General features: G+C 34.6%; 1 protein-coding gene across 1 annotated transcript in view; it reads right to left on the reverse strand.

Annotated features, from left to right (window-relative positions):
• TMPRSS15 (transmembrane serine protease 15) overlaps positions 1-23024 on the reverse strand; it is a 121384-nt gene that overhangs the window by 89210 nt on the left and 9150 nt on the right. The window contains exons 4-7 of the mRNA XM_047100465.1: positions 17695-17846; positions 13965-14009; positions 12169-12204; positions 5353-5484 (exon numbers count right to left, since the gene is read on the reverse strand). Of these exons, the coding sequence (XP_046956421.1) occupies positions 5353-5484; positions 12169-12204; positions 13965-14009; positions 17695-17846 (365 nt within the window). The remainder of the gene's footprint in view (positions 1-5352; positions 5485-12168; positions 12205-13964; positions 14010-17694; positions 17847-23024) is intronic.

Below are 23024 nucleotides of genomic sequence, written 5' to 3' on the forward strand. Positions count from 1 at the left end.
AGCATATTTACTTCATATACTCTCTTTGATGTCTCGTGTTATTAGTTGTCTTTAATTTATATCTGAATCATTTCCAGCTAGTTTAAAATCTTAGTGAAGGCATAAAACAGGAACCATACCTCACTAACTTTTGTGTTCCCCTTACAGTTACAATGCATACTATGTGTTAAAAAATAAAAGCCATTTTTTCACAATCTTTAATTTTTCTTAGATTATTTTCTATATACTTTTTACTTAATACTCTTGATACTACATTTTAAAATAATTACTCCTAGAATGTGTCCTTTTTCTCTTGGTAGGTTGTTAATTCCTTATAGGCCAGAAGAATGGAGGATAGGGAGATTAAAAAAAATTACTAAAATTAAATTGCTGCTCTTAGAACGTGAGACTTAGAATAAGCTAATGGGTGGAAACCTCATTGTAACATTATACAACATTTCTGTCAAGTAATTAAATGCAAGCTATTATAGGACAACAAATATTTTATATGGACAAAGGAAAAAATTGACAAATTAAACAGCATATAGAAATCTTGGCAGAACTCTCTTGCTTTTGGTTGGCTTTTTGCTATTTTTGGTATTTTTTTAAAAGCATAAGAAATCACTTTATGATTGTAAGAGTGTAAGATTGTAAATTGTAAGACTCAGTCTGTTTAAAAACAATGAGCTAGGAATTAATTGCATTGGATTATAACTTGATAACCTGACTCCCAGCTGAAGACAAAAAAACAAAACAACAAATAAGCAACAAACTTGGAGAACAGAAAAGATAATCTAAGATAGAAGCATTAAGCACTGAAAAATCTTCGGAGATCTGGGAAAGGAAATGCAGAGTACTGTGACTTGTTGAGAGAACTGAATCTCCTTATGTGTAATTCTTACTGGAGCAAATAAAGATGATTAAGGATAATTTGTATGATTTGAAAATAAGCAGAAAAATATCTGATTATTTAATGCAGATTTAAGTAATTTTCTAGTTGTAAAAGGAAACCTCTCATTCACCCTCAACTGTCTGCAAACCATGCCAAATAAATGGGACAATTAATCCCTTAGCTTCAATGACTAGAAAAGTGAAAATAGTGCCTGCTTATATTTTAGGTGATATATGGAGCCTTCCAATCACTTTGTCAAAAAAGCATATGGACTTCAAGATTACAGGCAGTGTAAGCAAGTCCACTGTTATTTTAAATAGTTTATATTTGATGAGCAATCAATCTTGACAGTCCTAAAATGTAACTGCTATAATTGATGGAGTATTTACTATGTGCCAGCCACTATTGTAAAGGTGTTATGTATGTATTAATGTGATCTTCACAACAACCTTACAAAGTTATGGGTGGGAAAAGTGAGGCACAGAGGGGTTAAGTAACTGGCAAAAGTTTTCCCAGATTATTAGTGACAATTCAAAGCCAGGCATTCTTACTCCTGAGCATACAGGGGTATACTACCTGATACCTCAATATATACAGCTATGGTGATGTTATCATTTACTCTTTGAACTAAAAGGGGGGGCATGTGTGTGCAGAACTGTAAATAAAAGAAGAAACAGGATTTTTAAAAAAATTCCATCATTTTCACTGTTCTTAAAATTAAAATAGGGCACATTGCAATAGAATTCTATGACAAATAGAAAGAAGCAAAAAAGATAGAAGGAAAAGGGAACAAAACAGGACTGGCTTAAGAATTTATAAAACCAACTCGCAAATCTGGAAACATTTTAGGAATTCTTCACTTCTTCATACCCATTCACTACACATTTGGGAGGTGGATCAGCGGCTCTGTGTTGTACAACAAAATTCAAAGTTTTCCAACAACCTGAGTTATGTCCCTGGTGGCAGGATAGTTGTAGGTTTGTCACACCCTTTTTCAGTCCCTTCAGGGTCCATCACTAGGCTGCACTTCCAATAATGGGCCATGTGACAGATCCTGGCCATGAAACTGTTGCGGAAGTCATTATGTTTATTTCCAGATGTGATTCCTAAAAAGATCTTCTGAGACAGTCTTCCTTGTCTGTCAGTGGGTTGCAAAGGATCCAGGGGAGGACAAGAGACAGAAGGGATGAGAAAGGAGCTGGTTTCCTGGATGCCTACACAGAGGGCAGCCCCTTGGATCAGGATGTGATAAATAAACTGTTACTATCTTAAATTGCGAAGATTGTTTACCATAGTACTTAGCCTATCCTTAGAAATATGATCAATTTTTCCAGTGTGCTATGAATTTGCTGACTTTCAGTAGGAATGGGCAATCTGCACATCCAGTTCTGGTCTAAAGGGTCATTGATGAATTCTTGCATGTGACTGTTAAGAGTATTCTTAAGAAGCATATTCTGAAAGCATTTAAAAAAAAAAACCCAAAAACCACGATAGTATTGAGGTACTTATAATAGAAATGTTCAGAATGCCAAAATATTATTATTTCAAGGTGTCGACTCGTTCTAGGGGCCTTCTCATACATTCTTTCATTTAATTTCAGGATGTTTCTGGAGAACCTAATATTACACAAGACAATGAAGGGGGATAGCCTTTCAGTAAAATAGATCTAACCCAGCCATGGATAAGTATGATAACTGGCGTTCAGGATTATGACTTTTTAGACTGCATAGTGCTTTACGGTGCAGCATGAAAAAAAAAAATCCTGAGTGGGAGATAAATGAGCCTGTCAAATAATATCAGGCATTTACTGAGCTCTCTGAAAGGTGCCTGTAATGGGAGGGGATTCCTAAAAGTTATGCTCTCAGAACCTACTGAGAGCTCCCTCTGCTGGCTGAATATTTACTAGTTGTGCGCTTGCATAGGGCACTGAACTCTCCAGGATATACAAAACAAACATGATCTATGCCCATCCACCGAGGTCTATTGTGCACACATACAGAGGCATGCAAACAATCTATAGAGACGGTTGACAACTTCCAAATAGGTCTGAACATTGGTCTAAAGGCTGTGAGTCAGCATCTTTCCTTCTCATAGGTCAGCTAAAAAGTGAACTTTCCTGCTGATGCCATTCTAATCAGAAGAGAAAAACAATTTTAAAAACTCTTGGTTCAGCTACAATCAGCTATAAGTTGCATAAGACCTAAATAACTAAAGACTAAAAAAGGAAGCTATGTGAGGAAGTCAACATTAATGTGTCTCTATTAATAACACATACTAGAATTAGAGCTCACAGCTGGAGAAAAAAGAAAGAGAGAGTGCACAAGGGTCAATTTCATAGAGAGAGAATTCTCTTAAATTAATTTTTTGGGAATGTAGATTGATGGACACAAGCTTTCACATAGAAATTATGCTATTAGATGATCAGGTTGGTGCTGAGGTGAAGTGCACTAGGCTTTTGGGCTCACCATCATTAAGGATGAATGATGAACAAAACAACTTATAGGCCTGAATCCTAGCTGGATAAGGATAGATTAACTGATTGATTAGTCCACATTTATTCCACAAAGGCTTTAAATTTGTTTTCCAAGATAAATATAATGCTAATTTTAAAAATCAAATAGCGAAGAGAGCCAATAAAAATGAAAAATGAGCATCTAGACTTAAGAAAGTTAGTGACATGGATGGTTTGTTGATACTAAAGTTCACTTAACACAAAACCTCCATGACGTTGAAAACTAAAAATGCAGTCTGATATGTACTTAAGGCAAATTTAAAGAATTAATTCAGTTCTAATGCCAAGGCTCATGCCATTAATTTATGGTGACTTGGAAAAAGAATTCATGACCTTGTAACTTATTTTAGGACAAATTGTTACACTAACATGATACTTCCACGGTTATTTTTGGAGATGCACTGACATTACTTTACCATGAACATTATTAACTCCATGACATTGAAGACCAAATAATAATAGGCGTAGTACATTTTCTGATTATTGAACTCATCTTACATATTTCCCTCTACTTAAGTTTATCAATTATCATTATATAGGCTTAAAGCTATGTGTGTAACTTTGGCATTCATTATTCTTTTCTAAATATTAAGAAACATAACCTTTGTTACCTCATGATGGCACACTTGTATCATATTCTCCCTGAAAAGCTTTTGGAAACTGCCTGGAAACCATAGCAAAAAAAGAATGTTGCTTTCTTCTTCTTTGAGTAACTTAGTTATATAAAATAGATTAAAAAATATTCTGTAGCCTGCACTTTCTTCCAATATGCTCTGAGTGCACTTCAAAGTATGTAGTTAAACTTTGAAGGTTTGAATTTTATCAAAGAACATTTGAATTGGGATTGCTTAGTAGAAGCCTCTTTAGTCAAGTTGCCTTTTTTTTGAGTCGCTCCTGGAAAACAGGCCAACTGCCTGTCTTTTAAAGTGAGTACGAGTGGATAGGTAACTTTTTAAGCTTTGGTTGTTTTTGGAGCACTCATCTTCAATTAATGTCATACAAGAAGCACAAAATGCAACAAATAAAAGAAGAGCAAGTGTAGAAAGTTGTAACTACAACCTTTGTACATTTCAGGAACTAATTGTGCTCATGGTCAATTTTAAGACTGATTATAAACCACACCACAGATGTGTTCAATTCATGCTTTCTGTTTAATTGTTTAAGAAAAAATTATAAATTAGAATTGTTCCTATAATTCTTCACCTTGCTTATCAATCTATGTTTGTAGTTATGTGATAATCTTTCATATATATGCTGCACAACTATCAAATGAAATAAGTCAAAAAGTAAATATGTTTAAATCACTTAGAGTCATGCTTGGCATATAGTAAGTACTACTTAAGTGTATAATAATAATAATAATAATAATAATAATATTAACACTTAAAACAGATGCCAAAGTTTACAAATAAAACATGGATGTTTTATTCATAAGACAAGATCTTATTCATAACTGTTTCTATTATTCATAGAACTACAACTCAAGTACATTTTTTCTTACTTGTCTCCATGTCAAAGATCAAATAAAAGCAACAATCAAAATTAAGGAGCAGCAATTACTGAGTTAGAAGCCATTGAAATCACACACACAAAAAAGATTGATATTATGGTGTAATGCTAAAAAAAAACATGAAAGTGCATTCAAATTCATAATAGTTTGGAGTAGTTTATTAAAGGATGAGAAACAATGACATTCTCTTCCCTCATTTATGACAGACATTAATCACAGCATTGTATCCATAAACATCAAATAGAATTCCACTTAATCAGTGTCTAATATTGCATAAAATAGATTAGAAAAATATTAATATAATTATTTTTTTAGATTTTGTATTAAATTATAATCATGTGTATTGGAATATCTCTTTCTCCAGTAGTTTCTGGTATGTGAGGGATATGTGTTTGTGTGTACACAGTGAGGGAGGATGAAAAAGCAGTGGGGTGAGAAAATGTGGGGGACATTACTTACCACAAGTGTCATTGTCTTCATCAGAGCCATCTGGACAGTTAATTTCTCCATCACAAAATAAATCAGTTGCTATGCACTTTAGAGCATCAGCACAAGGACTAGAACCAGGCAGGCATTCTATTGAGACATTTCCTTTAGAAAAAAAAGATTGAATTTGTAAATTTCTTGCATAGTACATTTAATTGCCAACCATATGTACAACGTTTAGATATTTATTACGTATTTTTTTGTCATTTAGGTCTTTACTCAGAGCATGTATTTCAATTTCCAAAGTAAATATTCATTTCATTTAATTAATTAGTCATTTGTAAAAGAAGCTTAGAATTTTAAATTTGGAAAAGAAGATATATATTCCTTCATAGATGTTGAATATGAATGTTTAATTTCTTGATTTTAACCTTGATAAATTAATACTATAGTTTGGACATTTAGCTCCTAATGATTACACCTCCTACGATTGTTTATACGTGTTCTGCGGGGCAATTTGTTGGAATGTTTTTCACATTATCTGCAGTATCCAGTAGCCACTTCATTTACTTATAAACTTATTATTTGAAAATATGGGGGCTGAAGTAACGTTTACATTCTGCAGAACAAAATTTGTTGGTGATGGCCATTTTATAGTAGAATAAAACACTTAAAATTCCCAGTACATGGCTACATTGAGCAATGAATAAACCCAATCGCTATTTCCATTCGGTATTTCTTTGCTTCTTGAGTCAGAGATTCTTAGTGGGAAAGATACAAACATTGCCCTGAAGAATTCTATGCCATTCTCTGACCAGAATCCGATCCGTTTGCTCTCCTCAGCCTGTCTTGTGCTTCACCTGCTCCTCTTCCATATGCCTACATGCAGGCATGGATCAAGAAACACATTTTACTTCTAGAAATTAACTTGGAAAAATTAAGTGCGATTCTTAAAAATGGAATATTCTGCACTGCACTGCCATCTGCTGGGTTTTAAAAATATATTTGATTCTGAAATTTCTCCTTGTGTTCCACAAAATTAATTGAGAAAATGAAAGTGCATGTGTCAATTAATCTACTAAGGTAATACCTAATTTGGGACATTTATGGACAGTATTGCTGGGGATATATTCAACTAAATTAGACTTTTGTTATTGGCTCTAATTAAAATGAATATAAACCAGTGGGAAATTCATGGATCGATCACCTAACATCTAAAACAGGACACGATAAAGATCACAGCCATTGTAAAGGACAGAGCACCCCCATTTAAGGGAATAAAAAAATGGTAAACATGGTATTGAATAAGCCCAAAAGCATATTACAACTGTTGATATATATGAGATACTTACATAAGAGTCCTTAGTCATTGAATCCCTAATCTAAGAAAGGCATAGCATTGATAGTATTCCATAAATGCTTGCTAACTAACAAAAAAGCATTATTCTAGGAAATCTATATATAATTTTAACAGTAGTTAATAGAATTCTAAGTATTTAGCATTTAAAGGAACAATTGAGGAAAACAGCTAAGAAGATGTATAATTTTGTCTGTCCTAATGCTTCTCATGGGAACTTCATGATGATTCACATGTCTGTCTGTGGCTTACTGAACTCTATAGATTGAGCATCAAAGCCACACTTGCAAGTGATAACAATTGGGATCTTTTGATCTTATTAATGATCATTAATTCACTATACAAGTATTTATTGTTTATTTATTTAGGTCAAAAATTTTTAAGGAATGGAGATAAAAGGATGACTAAGACATAGCCTCTATTCTCATGAAGCTTGGACTTTAGTGAAAAACTAGTTCATTAACTTTTTTTTTTTTAAAGAGGTATAAAAAAGTGCAATGGGAGCACCAAGGGTTAGGCAATTATTTTCCTTTTGAGTCAGAAACTGAAAACATCTTCATATAAACTAGGTTTTAAAGGATTCTTAGAAATGTACCAGGAAGAGGGATATATGGAATGCATACATGGTGATGTGACAAAACACATCAATATATGGAACACAGGTAAGTCTAAACTTATCTCGATATTTGTGAAGGCCATGGCAGGAAGGGAGTTTGGTGTCAAGTCTAAAAGAGTTTTCTTTAATTTTTGTTAAATGACAGAAATATTTTTTCTGAAATTTTTTGCATATGTGTGGTATAGTCAGTCCATGTGTCATTAAGGCAACCCTGGGACCAAGTGGAAAATCAAGTAGAGTAAGGAGGCCAACTGAGAAGCTGTTTTTATGGTCAAGGTGAAAGTGGTTAAGGATTGGAACTCTGACGAACTCCTACTAGTGGATAAGGGTAGCAACTTTGCCCTGGTAGAGGAGAGTACAATTGCTATTTTACAAGTGGAATAGATGAGTTTTGGTGACTAGATGTGCTCCTGACTGGAGAGGTGGAAAAAAGGACACTTTTGGAGTGGCCCATTGAATTATTCACGGTCATTAGTCACCACAGTAATTATAAGAGAAACCCCTGGGGGGATTAGAAAATGATTCTAATTTGAAGTATTTTGATGTGAAGATGGAAATATTAGGTACTCTAGTTTGGGTTGTACTCTATTTTCCCAGACTCTGTTTCACCAGCACCTTTCAGCTGCCTTTGTCCATGAAGAAAGAGAAGTTCTTCATATCAAAACCGATATAGAAAATATAAATATAATTGTCATATAAGGATGGAACATTTGGAGATTTTATCAGATTGTATTTTTACCTTGTGTTCTGTCTTTCTTTCATCTCCTTGTATACACATATATGATGATAATTTCCAACAAAACGATTCACTACAACATTAACTTTCACAGAAATTAGCCAGTTTTTAAAAATGACCTTCCATTCTTAAAACTAGAGTTCTTCAATTTGTGTACTACTTTGTTTGCCATTTCATTTCACAATATTTTGCTCTGGTATTTCTCTTCTAAGAAGTCTGTACTGTACTTCTCAATAGGGAATTTCTAGGAAAGGAGTTAAATAACTATATTTAAAGAAATGTGCACAGAGAGAATAATAATTGGCTCTGTTTACTAGAAGGTGAACAAATTACCTGAATATTAATTACTCTTATCTTGAGTGGGCAAAAAAGGTGTGCATGCATTTTCATATCTATATGGTATTTTATCATTGGCATACTATTTTTCTTTTGGCATTTTGTAAGAACCTACCTATTAATTAGTATTATTTAGGATTCTGCAAATGGAAGGTTTTAATTGTCCATTTATATTTGTACCCTGAAGGATGCAGCATAAACCGAATGTGATAACTCCAGAATGATCCAAAGCCACAACAATTTTCAGTGATTTGTGGTGAGGAATCTCCTGCGCTTACTTTGTGCAGGCGCTGTACTAGGCAGGTAGAGGATAAGAAGACAGAAATCCATTTATTTTGTTTTTCAAACCAGTTACAAGGAGTGTTACCTACAAGATAATAATTTTTAAATCATGTTTTGGAAATCTTGGATTTTTACTTTTCCTGTTACTTAAATGGAGATAATAATTCTTGGTGGACAAAACTGTTTGAGACAAGTTCAGCCCAAGTCCCTTATAACACACTTAGCAGTGAAAGTGGAGTCTGAATCCATGTATGCCTGCCTTTAGAGACTAAGTTTATTTCTCTACACTGTATTGGCAAAATAGATATCCCCTTACAGAAATTCTTTTCAACTTCGATATAACTAATTTCATCTTTTTAGCAAGACCGTGGCTGGTCAATCCAAGTAAAATTACAGTGGAAAAATACTTTAACAGTTCTGGTGTCATATGCAAAGGGATGTTTTAGGAGTGTGCTTAGCAATATACATGCTGTTCTCTCAAATGCAGAGAAAGAAAAATACTTAAAGTTCCATTTGGTGTTGGATAAAGTCCCTGTGTCTAAGTCCTTGGGCAATTCAACTGAAGAGTGTAATTCTACCTTAGCTTCTCTTGACCCAATTTCATGTTCTTTACTAAATCAGCCAATTCTTTTCTTCCAATCCCCAATCCCCTCCACATAGTAGTATTGGAGCAAGATTGCATTTTGTATGAAACTGAGAAAGTCCAAAATAGTGAAACTTTTGTTTTTCTGCAATCATTGCCTACGTAGTAAGCAACAAAAGACTAGAACAAGCTATATTCTAGAAATCCTTCAAGCATTTGAACAATCGCCCAGAACAGCCCCTCTTGGCTGTAGCAGCCAAGAAATCAATCAGTGGAATTCAATCCCAGTTCCCATCTCCCTCCTCCAGTGTTCCAAATGGGTTAATAAAACTTTACAGTAATTGGCAACAAAGGCAGTTGAACAATAGGACATAATCCTCGTGGACTTTGTACCCGCTATCATACAAAAATTCTCTTTGGCAGAATTTATAATAGCACTAATGCCAGGTATATGATGCATGCATTTGTTGATTTTTCTCAAACTCTGTCTTCCAGGCACATAAAGATGAGAATAAACTTAACATCCCTGAAAGGCATATTCATAATAAATTACTGCTTGGAAACTGTGGTTTTCAAGTGTAATTGCCTCGTTCCCTCTATAAATCGATAGCATCTCGCTGTATGAGAGGCACAAATGGAATGGATGACTGGGGACTCATGGATCCAGTAAAAAAGGGAATATAAGATGTTCCCACTTCCTTACCTTAGTATGATTCTTTGAGGATTGATTAAAGTAATTCGATACAGTTTCCAATAATAAGAAAGCTTTGGAAATGGAGTTCTTTTAGTCAAATAAAAGATCAGATTAAATGAACATTACCAGGTACAATGGTCTTGTTTTAACCTTAGTTTAGTTTTTGAAATATTTCTAAAAAAAGTATTGCAACTCTTTTTTTTTCCTGTTTAACTCAGAAGGGGAAAGGGAGAAGGAATCTAACTTTGCATCAGTCATGAATTGAGACAGTGCAGTGTTATCGGTGTTATCTCTCTTTTAATTCTCATGATTGTTCTCTCAGATATGTATGTTAGTCTAAAATTAAAAAATAAAGACTAGGTAGCTTGTTGAACACCACATATAGTGATTGGTGCAATTAGTTAATGATGGACTTGGCTATGCCTTTTCAATGATTGTATGCTGTTTTTTTTGGTCTTCATTTTAAATATCCAATGCCTAAAGTGTGAAAGATAGGACTAAATGTATATTGATCCCATCCCTGTAGCTTACATGTGGGAAAGGAGATTTTTGCTTCACTTCCCAGGAAAGAAGGGTATGAGGGAAGTATCACTCCCATGATCTTTGTGTCCCCCATTCACCATCTCCTCTGGATGGAGAAAACTGATCACAGAGTTCAACCTCTTCTTGTATTTTTGACAAGTTTGTCCTCAGGATAGGAGGGGAGAAACACTTACATTAAGTCCAAGGCTTTCTTGCTCTAACATGGATTTTTTCCACACATTTCTTTTAAGGCATTTTAAAACACCTAAGATGTCCTCATACTATGGTTTATAGGAATCACTCAGTAAAGCAATAGGCAAATAGAAAACTGGCACAAATTTGGTTATTTGTTGCTGACTTTCAAAGTTTTAGAAAGATATTTCTCAGGGGTGCCTGGGTGGCTCAGTCGGTTGGGTGTCCAACTTCGGCTCAGGTCATGATCTTGCAGTTTGTGGGTTCGGGCCCCTCGTTGGGCTCTGTGCTAACAGCTAGGAGCCTGGAGACTGCTTTGAGTTTTGTGTCTCCCTTTTTTCTCTCTTTGCCACTCACCTGCTCATGCTCTCTCTCTCTCAAAAATGAGTAAATGTTAAATTTTTTTTTTAAAAAAATACAAAGAAAGATATTTCTTAAAATATACTAAATTTACTTTTTCAGCTTATTTTTAGGCTAAAGGAATTAACCATTATCAATCCTAAAAGCATTTGTTTGAAAGTGTATTGTAAGGTTGTTTTAAATGCTGTAAATAGTCTTCCACATTGGAAAAGAGATTGTGTGATAAAGAACAACTTTATATTTTAGTAAGCTGTATTGCTCTATGGGTTCACACCTAAATACAACTCCAGGCAGCCTTTGCCTACTGTAAACAATCTCTGTGGATTTTGAGGTGTGATGGATTGGTTCATAAAGGATTTTGATTAATGATTCATGTATTGCTTTGCTTTTCAAACATCATGTCAACAAGTTTACTCAAGAATTATTAAGTCTTACTCAAAAGGGCATTTATAGTTTTACAAATATTCTTTCTTTGCATGTATATAACATTTGATATGAATTCTAATGACATAAAAATGACAGTGTTACCTTAGGAGCTGAAGATATGTACAATATTTCCTTTTTGGAGTTTATCTGAAAGGTAAGGGACACACCCAGGGCATTCAACATGAAGATTAAGTTGGGACCTGAGAAGGCACTTTAGTTGACAAATAGACACAGTAGACAATTACCAGGAATGCAGAGAAATGGGCACATCAAAGGTACATATTCAGAGTTAGCACAAGGTAGCCACTTACTGAAAACGTGTTGAATGAATGAACCTAAAGTTATTTTGGTGTTGGTTTGGCAACCTGGATTGTGTTGAGAGAGCTAGCATTTCTACTTTGTATGGAGACAGAATAATCAAAGAAGAAAAATCCCTCACATCTGATGAAACCTACATCCCTCTAGAAAGCATTTTGATCCTATTGGTGGCATTCTTAGTGTCAGATAATAACCAGAGTTCTAATGGACGACTAGCGTGAGGTCAGATAATCCAAGCATAAGCCTTAAATTATTGCTCACTTTTGGTGAAATCTTAGGCTAAAGCTGCACACTTTTATGCTGCAATTTTATTATTCATAAAATAAGAGTAACATTAACTGCTGTGTTAGCAGAGAATTCTCAAGAGCCTAAAATAAAACAAGTAAAAACTTTTTAAAAAGGTATGAATAAAATTACTTAAACTGACCTGGAGTTGCCAGAGGACGGCCGGTTGTTAGCTTGCCTATAAAAAGAAATGGTGTTGAGATAATTATTACCTTTTTAAACTGATTATTAAGAATTTATTGTGTATTCTCTGTGTTTAATATTTAACCTGAGAGTTTTTAAAGTTACTGTGAATTATGATTATCTATTAACTTAAGAAAATGTCATTTGTATCTGGATCCAAGAATAAGTCTTTTGTGTTTTCATTGGTTTTTAGAATTGTAGAGCAGAGGTATTTAGATTTTAAGTCATCTTTTATTTTCTAAGCAGAGAAGATGTTATTCAATGATCAATAACCAAACACAAGGATTCATTAATATCTTAATGATATTAGACTTAAATTTTCTAGGTTAATCTGATGCTATGTGAAGCAGAAGCTTGAGATATGCTTAGACCATGGGCTTTGAGGTCCAAAGGAATTGCTTTTAATTCCTCAGTTTGACACTTAGTAGCTATGTGACTCTGGGCACATTGCTTATTATTTATTTCTTTTTAAGTGGAAAAAAAATATTACTTCTCTAAAGGATCATTCTGAGGAATAAATGAGGCAATGCTGGTAAAATATACTACCTGGCCCAAGAAGACACTTTTAAAAAATGTAGATCTTTCAAATATTATAAAAATGGTCATGATAATAGGTAATACTGAAAGTAATATATTTATAGTTTCTATAACAATTTATACTTTAAAAATCATTTATGTATAAATTTGATATTTGGGATGACTTTGAAATATTCAGAACAATTTTATTATCTGCAATTTATGGGCAGTAGATTTTCAGAGAGGTAAAGAGATGTGTCCAGTGGTTCTGGTAATTGGCAGAGCAAGGATTGATGTTTAAATCTCCTGAATTTGATTTAAATAATTTTTCTACAACATAATAATTTTACATTATAAGATCAGCTAGGTTAATTTTAGAATTATTAACAATTTCTCAAAGCAAACTCTTTTGATAGTGGTATGATCTTGGTGAGACAAAGTGAAGTTCTGAATTTTATGAGCAGTAGTAATCAATTATAGTTAGAAAGATGGAGTAAGAAAATGCTGGAACAGAGCAAAGGTAACATTAAGCTTTGGATTTTCCTTTCTCAAGAATGCAATATATTCTGAAAGTCATCATTTGTTTCTCTTTTAAATGCTGTTTTCTTTATTCCTAGTGATCTTATAAATGTTAGGGATTCATCTCCAAGACTGTAAGATTAGAGCCACATTTTAGAATGCTACACATACATACACACACAAACACTCTCACACACACATACATACACTCATACATACACCATATGTAAATAGAGTTTAAAATATGAAAGGAACATTGAAATTAAAGATGCATGCCCTTGGTATGTGTAGCTAGGTATTATGAACTCTGCAATATTATGAACTACATTGTTCTTAACCAAATGTACACTTCTTAATATGAAGAATAAACATCTTAGGGCTATTAAAAAATAACCTTTTCTAATGTCATGGAGCTTGACCACCAATATATGCATATATGTGTGTATATATATGTGTGTGTGTGTGTGTATATATATGTGTGTGTGTATGTGTATATAATTTTGTTTGTTTGTTTATTTATTAATTTTTGAGAGAAAGAGCATGAGAAGGGCAAAGAAAGAGAGAATTCCAAGCAGGCTCTGTTCTGTCAGCACGGAGCTCAATGTGGGGCTCAAACTCACAGACTTTGAGATCATGACCTGAGCTGAAGTCCAATGCTTAACCAACTGAGCCACCTAGACACCCCCAAGTTACATTTAAAAAAATGCCATTAGTACTTACCTGAAGTTGTGGCGGGAATTACTGTAGAGAAATTCTCCAAAGATGCTGGAATAAAGCAAAGTTGATTTGAAGTTTGGGATTATAATAGAAATATATTACAAAACAGTGAATGCAGTTTGAATATCGTTCAAAGGACAGCTGATCCTATAGAGTTCCCATTTTATCCTATCTTATGCTGGATGTTTCTATTATTATTTGATTGTGATACATTTGATGAATTTCCAGAATCTGTATGTGCTGTATATAAAATTTACCTATGCAAAAAGTTTGCTTTGTTTTACTCATTTAAGAAAGATATCTAGATCTATTTTTAATTTTTTGAGAAACCTCCACACTGTTTTCCAGAGTGGCTGCACCAGTTTGCATTCCCACCAACAGTGCAAGAGGGTTCCTGTTTCTCCACATCTTCTCCAGCATCTATGGTCTCCTGATTTGTTCATTTTAGCCACTCTGACTGACATGAGGTCATATCTCAGTGTTGTTTTGATTTGTATTTCCCTGATGAGGAGTGATGTTGAGCATCTTATATACAATGGAATACTACTTGGCAATGAGAAAGAATGAAATATGGCCTTTTGTAGCAACGTGGATGGAAGTGGAGAGTGTTAAGCTAAGTGAAATAAGGTATACAGAGAAAGACAGATACCATATGTTTTCACTCTTATGTGGATCCTGAGAAACTTAACCAATGACCATGGGGGAGGGGAAGGGAAAAAAAAGAAAGGGAGGGAGCCAAACCATAAGAGACTCTTAAAAACTGAGAATAAACTGAGGGTTGATGGGGGGTGGGAGGGAGGGGAAAGTAAAGTGGGTGATGGGCATTGAGGAGGGCACCTGTTGGGATGAGCACTGGCTGTTGTATGGAAATCAATTTGACAATAAATTTCATATTAAAAAAAGATATCTATTCATCATAGTTATATAGGATAACTTATATTTAAGACAGCTAATATAACATTGCACATCAGAACATGTCAAAATTAGAATCAGTAGTTTTTCACTGAAATATATGGAAGATGTCAAAATAATCTTGCACATAATAATATCTACTGAGAATAATATCTACTGAGAATTATTATATCAGAATAATATATACTGAGAAAAGATAAAAACTAGCTGTTTTATTCACTTTTTAAAATATTTAATAGTTTTAAAAACATAATGACAACTATGTACAGTATAAAGGAAACCAAAGCATTCCTTATGAAAAACTCCCATCTGGTCAATTTGTTTTTATTTAAAACTGTATTTAAGATAAGTATGTTATGAGGTATATTCTTTTCTACTGACTAGGTTATTTATTCCAGTATTTCTTCATTTTTGCATTGTCTCATTCCTACAAGATCTATAGCAGCTCCATAAACAATTTTTGGTAGATTGATGAAGACAACAAAACAAAATTTACAAGATTTTTTCATAAATAATTTAATATTTTAATTTTTTATGATTTGATTTGGCTGTAAACTATATAAAAATTCCAGATATTTACAAAAATTTCAACCAATTTTAAATGTAATAAATTAAAAAATTCACATGATACAAGTAAATATTAAACTCATTAAACTTAAATATCTAAAATTAACCTTGCTATCATGTTCATAAATATGTGCTAACAGAGTTCAACAAATTAAATGTAACTTCTATGTGTGGAACATATTCTTGAGTTGATGATATAGTTTATTGCATCTATGATATTTATTTCAGATAACTCAAAGATATACTTTTATTGAATAAATAAATATTTTTAAAAACCACCCATAAATAGCCCAACTGTAGGGAGTCATGAAAATAAGTTTCAGCATATCTGTTAAAACATTTGCCAGAAGAGACTTTCAGAACCTGATGCATATTCAACTAAAGATAGTAAGAACCCAACTTTCTAGAAGAAAATGACTATTGAGACAGTATCAGTCAATGCTGTTCAAAGATAAAACCATCGTAAACAGGGCTGCCCAGGTAGCTCAGTCAGTTGAGCATCCGATTCTTGATTTTGGGTCAGGTCATGATCTCACGGTTGTGAGATAGAGCCCCGATTTGGGATCCGAGCTGAGCGTGAAGCCTGCTTGGGATTCTCTCTCTCTCCCTCTCTCTCTCTCTGCCCCTCCTCTGCTCATGCTCTCTCTCTATCATAATATAAATAAATAAACATTAAAAAAACATTGTAAACAAACTAGCATAATGGTTAAGAGCACAGACATTGGGGTAAGATCAGCTGGGTCAGAATCTTCCATCTAACTCTAAATACCTATGTAATTTAAGGCTATTTATCAAAATTATCTGTTTTTGTCTTCTCATCTGTAAAGTGAGGGTTAGTAAAGACACGATGTAATAAGATTAATGTAAAGATTAAATGTTTTGTAGATAAATCACCTATTCTAACTCATAGTAGTAGTTTTTAGCTCAACTGAATCAAAGATCCACAACGTCCCTGCTCCAGCTTTTGCGCCAGAGGGAACCAAGCCATCAGTAGAGGAAGCTCTTAAGAGCATTAGTTGTCTTCTCCCTAAACAGCAGGATACAGGAGGAGACTCAATGAATGAGAAAACTATGCTTGATGAGCCAATGCTGTAAGGAGAAGCAACTTTCATATCTAGTATTACAAAATCAAAAACAAGACAAAAAACTTTTGCATGTTTTTATATATTTGATTTAGAAACAAACCTGTACTGACTGATCTCATTCTATAGCAAAACTGCTTCAACTGGTGTTAGGCTATTTAAATTTTGTCTTTATTCCACTTGATGTGGGTATTTATATACTGGTTAACTTTCTGAAGTCCCAAAATTTCCAAATTCCGGAACTTACCTGACTCCAAGGTTTACAGGTAAGGGATGGTGGACCTGGATAGATCTGGTAAATTAGTAGTATTGTTTTCAAACAAAATGAAGATATATGTAAATGTTCGTTGAACTGAATTAGATGGAGGATAACTAGAATGGAAAATTTAGAATAACCTAGGTGTTGATAGACATTATTGTCCTACTATTATTTTTAATGCCTTATATCTCTTCCCCTTTGATTTATTTTTATTTTAAAATTACTTATTTTAGGGGCACCTGGATGGCTCAATCAGTTAAGTGTCAGACCTCAGCTTAGGTCATGATCTCGTGGGTCAAGGGTTCAAGCTCTGCATTGGGCTCTGTGCTGACAGCTCAGAGCCTGAAGCCTGCTTGGGAATCTGTGTCTCCCTCTCTCTCTGCCCCTCCCCCACTTGTGCTCTCTCTAAACACTAAAAAAAATAAAATTACTTATTTTAAAAATGAAGCTTTATTTTTTATTAATAAATAACTGGGATGAATCAAACTCATTGAGCTCTCTATGTTTTTTCCTCTCCTTGTAAGTTCTTAATTAGAGTGGGCTTGACATGTGACTTCGTAATTTAATAACATCTATGACTCTATCCGAAAGTAATGAGTGTTACTTACTATCAGAGGGTTCCTGGAAAGTTAGGGTGTACTTGACAAATGCCAAGAATGTGATGTGACCCACAAACATTTATGTATGCCAATATTTTCAGAACCTTTTTGATATTTTACAAACTTTTCCTCACTGGTATTTTTCTTCAAATATGATTTCTCCATATTTCACATTTCTCATGTAAATGTGTTACCTCAGGCAATAAGACATGTTCCTAAAGTCAAGGACGATCCCACTGCTTCCCTGGTATATAGCTAGAATTTTAATTTCATAGCTTAATGATTCAAAGAAATCAAATAATGTTCACAGATACCTGTGATATCAATGCTGTTTAAATCAATATGGAAAGTGACCAGTTGGCTGGATTTATTTGCTTCAATGCCTTGAATCAGTTCTTCTTTTACATTTTCATCTGACACCCACTGGGCAAAGAAAAGGTCAAATATAACTATAATGCTGCCATTTCTGTAAAGCAAAAGATGATATAAGAGGAAAAAGTCAGCCTTCATCAAATGATTCGTATTTAATTCATGTAAGGGGTCTTTGAAATTCTCTACAGTTATCACCTTATTACACTTGTGTAGTAAACCTTGGTAGGTTATGTGAAATATTACCTTAATTTACAGGTGGAAGGAAAGGGGATTGGAAAACTAAGTGTTTGTCCAAGAACACAGACATATCCGGAATTAAAGTTTTCTGAGTTCTACATTAGCACCCTAATCCTCAGGCCAGGCTCTTCCCTAGGTTACCTGTGTCAAATTAAACAAAATCACATGGTATCATGATATTTACTCTTAATTTACTGTGCAAAGGAAAGAAAAGTGTGGATCTGTAATTTTTCACAGATGATTTCTAAGTTGGGAGAAGTCTAAGATAGTTTCACTAATTTCAGAGTTTTCTATGTACTTTATAAAGGCCTGAGAGCAAGCTTAGAGCAATGAATCATATCTACTTTTTCTTCTCTATTCTTAATATAAAAATATCAAAATATGCCCTGATTTCTAGGGATAGAAAGAAGATTCATACACGTGGGATTATTGGGGAAATGCAGTCCGTCTCATAGTCAGGAGTTGGGATTATTTTGCCTACATTATTTCTGACCATAACATTAGAATCCAATTATATGGCCCAAATTATATTCCCTTTTATTTACCCCCTGCTCTGAAACATCCATTTAAAAAGTTTGATTAATTGGTGATTTGTTTACAGTTTAAACAATAAAAAAATGAATAAATTTTTGGCCCAACAGGGATACTTGAGAGACTTTTGCTCTCCTGCCTACACTTCTGCTTGGCTCATGGTATTCTTCTGGGGTAAAACCACTTGGGAGCCAAACTCTAGTCTTGATCTCCATTGTGTGCCCCTCAGAAAGCTGAGGGTACTCAGAGTATACTTGGACCCTAAAGAGGAAGCCTAGAGAGAATCAAATTTTCCATTGTATGTTTGCTGGTTCTGAAATTTGGGCAGTTACACTCATACCCTGTGGTATCTATAAGTTAATAAGATTCTTCAAGGACTTCCTCAACTCTAAAAATGTTCTTTATCTGTCCATACCATTGTCTTGGTAGAGCTTGCAATTTTTTTCCCCCAAGGACTATATATTGAATCAGAACATTCCTTGAATATCATAGTAGATCAGCATGTTCTCCAGGTACAATATTCTTTCTTAATATCTGTGCCACTATTCAGGTTTCACAGTTTAGCAGAGGGATTGTTGTCTTTGTAGCTGGTTTCTCATTTTGGAAATAAAGTGGCTTACTCTGATGTAATAATTTCACACTTTACCTCTATTAAATAAGTTATTTTTAAAAGTCAGAATGTTTAACTTCGCATAAATCATAGTAACCAAATCTTGTAAATGAGAAGATTCCTCAGTGACTGTTTAGTTCAGAGGTCCCCAAATTTACCCCTACATGGAACCACTTGCAGTCTTTGAAACAGATACATTTTGTCACACATTGTCTTTTTATCTACTCTTCCACCTTCATTAATTTTTCCATGCTGACTGATTCTTAATTTTATTTGAGAATAACTCTCCATTTTCTCAGGAAACGTGATGTCTTCTCCAACCATTTTTCATGTCAATGGCAGTTTTATCCAAGGCCATATGAATGAAATGGAATCTGAGGGGACACTGGTGAGAAACTTCTGGAAAATTTGTCCATATCTACCTGGAAAAAAGCTCATAGTAGACTACTACTCTTCTTTGTTCAACATTATTATATTTACATGTGATTGTCAGAACTGCCACTACCATCTTGGGACCTTGAGACAAGCTATGGTTGATAAGCTAAAGATGGCATAGTGAAAGAAGAAAAGCACCCAAATTCCAGCTTATGTCGTTGTCATTGTACCATTGACTTAACCTCTGCTGAAATCTCCAGTTTTCTTGTGATGTCAGATGATAACAGCCTTTGCTGTTTATGGCACTTTTTGTCGTGTGTGTGTGTGTGTGTGTGTGTGTGTGTGTGGTGTGTTTGGAGAGACAGCAACAGCATGAAAAGGGGAGGGGCAGAAGGAGAGAAAGAGAGAGAGAGAGAGAGAAAATCTTAAGCAGGCTTCACATTTTGGGTGGAGCCAGACATGGGACTGGATCACAACTCTGGGATGACCTGAGCCAAAATCAAGAGCAGGATGCTAAACCAACTGAGCCACCCAGGGGCTTCTAGTTATGTGTTGTTAATTGGAGTTCTAAAAATCCTAACTGGCCAAAGAATTATTCACTGTGATCAAGTGGAATTTATTCCTGGGCTGCAGGGCTGGTTCAATATTTGCAAATGAGTCAATGTGATTCACCACATTAATAAAAGAAAGGATAAGAACCATATGATCCTTTCAATCGATCCAGAAAAAAACATTTGACAAAATACAACATCTTTTCTTAATAGAAATCCTCAAGAAAGTAGGGTTAGAAGGAACATACGTCAACATCATAAAGATCATTTTTGAAAGGCCCACAGGTTAATATCATCCTCAATGGGAAAAGCTGAGAACTTTCCCCCTAAGGTTAGAAACAGGGATATCCACTCTCACCACTGTTGTTCAACAAAGTACTGGAAGGCCTAGCTTCAGCAATTAGACAACAAAAATAAATAAATGTTATACAAATTGGCTAAGAAGAAGGCAAACTTTCACTTTTTGCGGGTGACATGATACTCTAAGTGGAAAATAAGAAAGACTCCACCAAAAAACTTCTAGAACTGATATGTGAATTCAGAAAATCCAGGACATAAAATCATTGTACAGAAATGGGTTTAATTTCTATACAACAATAAAGAAGCAGCAGAAAGAGAAAACAAGGAATCTATCCCATTTGAAATGGCCACAAAACCCATAAAATACCTAGAAATAAACCTAACCAAATAGGTAAAAGATCTGTACTCTGAAAAATACAGAAATCTTATGAAAGATATTTTAAAAGGCACAAAGAAATGGAAAACATTCCATGCTCATGGATTGAAAGAACAAATATTGTTAAAATGTCAATATTCCCCAAAGCAATTGATGCATTCAGTGCCATCGCTATCAAAATAACACCAGCATTCTTCACAGAGCTGGAACAAATAATCCTAAAATTTTTATGGAACCACAGAAGACCTCGAAGTCAAAGTAATATTGACAAAGAAAACCAAAGCGCTGAGGCATCACAATCCCAGACTTTAGCCTGTACTACAAAGCGGTAATCATCCAGACAGTATGGTACTGGCACAAAAACAGACACAGAAGTTAATGGAACATAATAAAGAACCCAGAAATTGACCCACAAATGTGTGTCCAACTAATCCTCTACAAACCGGGAAAGAGTATCCGATGGAAAACAATTCAGCAAATGGTGTTGGGAAAACCGGAAGGCAACACGCAGAAGAATGAAACTGGACCACTTTCTTACACCATACACAAAAAAAATTCGAAATGGATGAAAGACCTAAATATGAAACAGGAAACCATCAAAATCCTAGAGGAGAAAATAGACAGCAACCTCTTTGAGTTCAACCACAGCATCTTCTTACTAGACACATCCCCGGAGGCAAGGGAAATAAAGCAAAAATGACCTATTGAGACCTCATCAACTTAAAAAGCTTCTGCATGGTGAAGAAAACAATCAGCAAACTCAAGGGCAACCGGTGGGATGGAAGAAGATATTTGCAAATGACATCAGATAAAGGATTAGTATCCAAAATCTATTAAGAACTTATCAAACTCAACACCCATAAAACAAATAATCCAGTGAAGAAATGGGCAGAAGACATGATTAGACACTTTTTCAAAGAAGACATCCAGATGGCTAACAGACACATGAAAAGATGCTCAACATCACTGAGCATCAGAGAAATACAAATCAAAACAACAATGAGATATGACCTCATACCTGTCAGAATGGCTAAAATCAACAACTCAATAAACAAGAGATGTTGGTGAGAATGTGGAGAAAAGAGAACACTTTTGCACTGTTGGTGGGAATGCAAAGTGGTGCAGCCACTCTGGAAAACAGTGTGGGGGTTTCTGAAAAAATTAAAAATAGAATTACCCTATGACCCAGGAACTGCACTACTAGGTATTTATCCAAAGGATACAGGAGTGCTGATTCAAAAAGGCACATGCACCCCAATGTTTATCTCAGCACTGTAGACAATAGCCAAAGTATGGAAAGAGCCCAAATGCCCATTGACTGATGAATGGATAAAAAAGATGTGATATATATACACAATGGAATATTACTCGGCAATCAAAAAGAATGAAATCTTGTCATTTGCAACAATGTGGATGGAACTAGAGTATATTATGCTAAGTGAAATAAGTTAGTCAGAGCAAGATAAGTATCATATGATTTCACTCACATGTGGAATTTAAGAAACAAATCAGATTAACATAGGGGAAGGGAAGGAAAAATAAGATAAAAACAGAGAGGGAGGCAAACCATAAAAGACTTAAATACAGAAAAGAAATGGAGGGATCTTGGGTGGGGGGATGGGCTAAATGGGTGATGGGCGTTAAGAAGGGCACTTGTTGGGATGAGCACTGGGTGTTATATGTAAGTGATGAATTACTGGGCTCTATTCCTGAAGCCAATACTACACTATGTTAACAAAGTTTAATTTAAATAAATAAATTAAAAAAAATCCTAACTGGCATACAACTTCCAGGCTTTATTCCATGCTTATTTAAACAGAAGCTCCAGAAAAGAGAGATTACTCTGTTTTTGCACCTAATGTTGGCCAACATTGTTATTTTAGTAACAAGGAGATTGAGGCCTGGACTAATGTAGGTAACTTTGCCCAGAGTTACACAGCCTATTACTCTCAGAGATAGGAATGAAGTCCAGAGTCTCTGTTTACAGGTGTGGTTTTGTGTACTTCCCATTCCCATACTGCCAACACCATCACTATCAACACCATAGGAACTATTTGTTGAGAGGAAAGACAATACAGTACGTTTGCTTAGATGCAGGTCCAGGTTTTTATTTTGCATTTTTACTAGATTTTTATATCAAGTAAATGGGAAAGGTAGCTAGTTGGGTTTGGGGAGGAACAGATAGATAATTTTTCCCTCCATAATTTCAGGAGATAGAATCTTCTATTTTTCTCTTCCTTCACACTTCATCTCTATTAAATAAATAATTTTTAAAAGTCAGAATGTTTAACT

This window comes from Lynx rufus, unplaced genomic scaffold, assembly GCF_022079265.1.
Source record: "Lynx rufus isolate CCGP_SWC_20201006 ecotype Redwood Valley unplaced genomic scaffold, mLynRuf1.p SCAF_5, whole genome shotgun sequence".
NCBI lineage: Eukaryota > Metazoa > Chordata > Mammalia > Carnivora > Felidae > Lynx > Lynx rufus.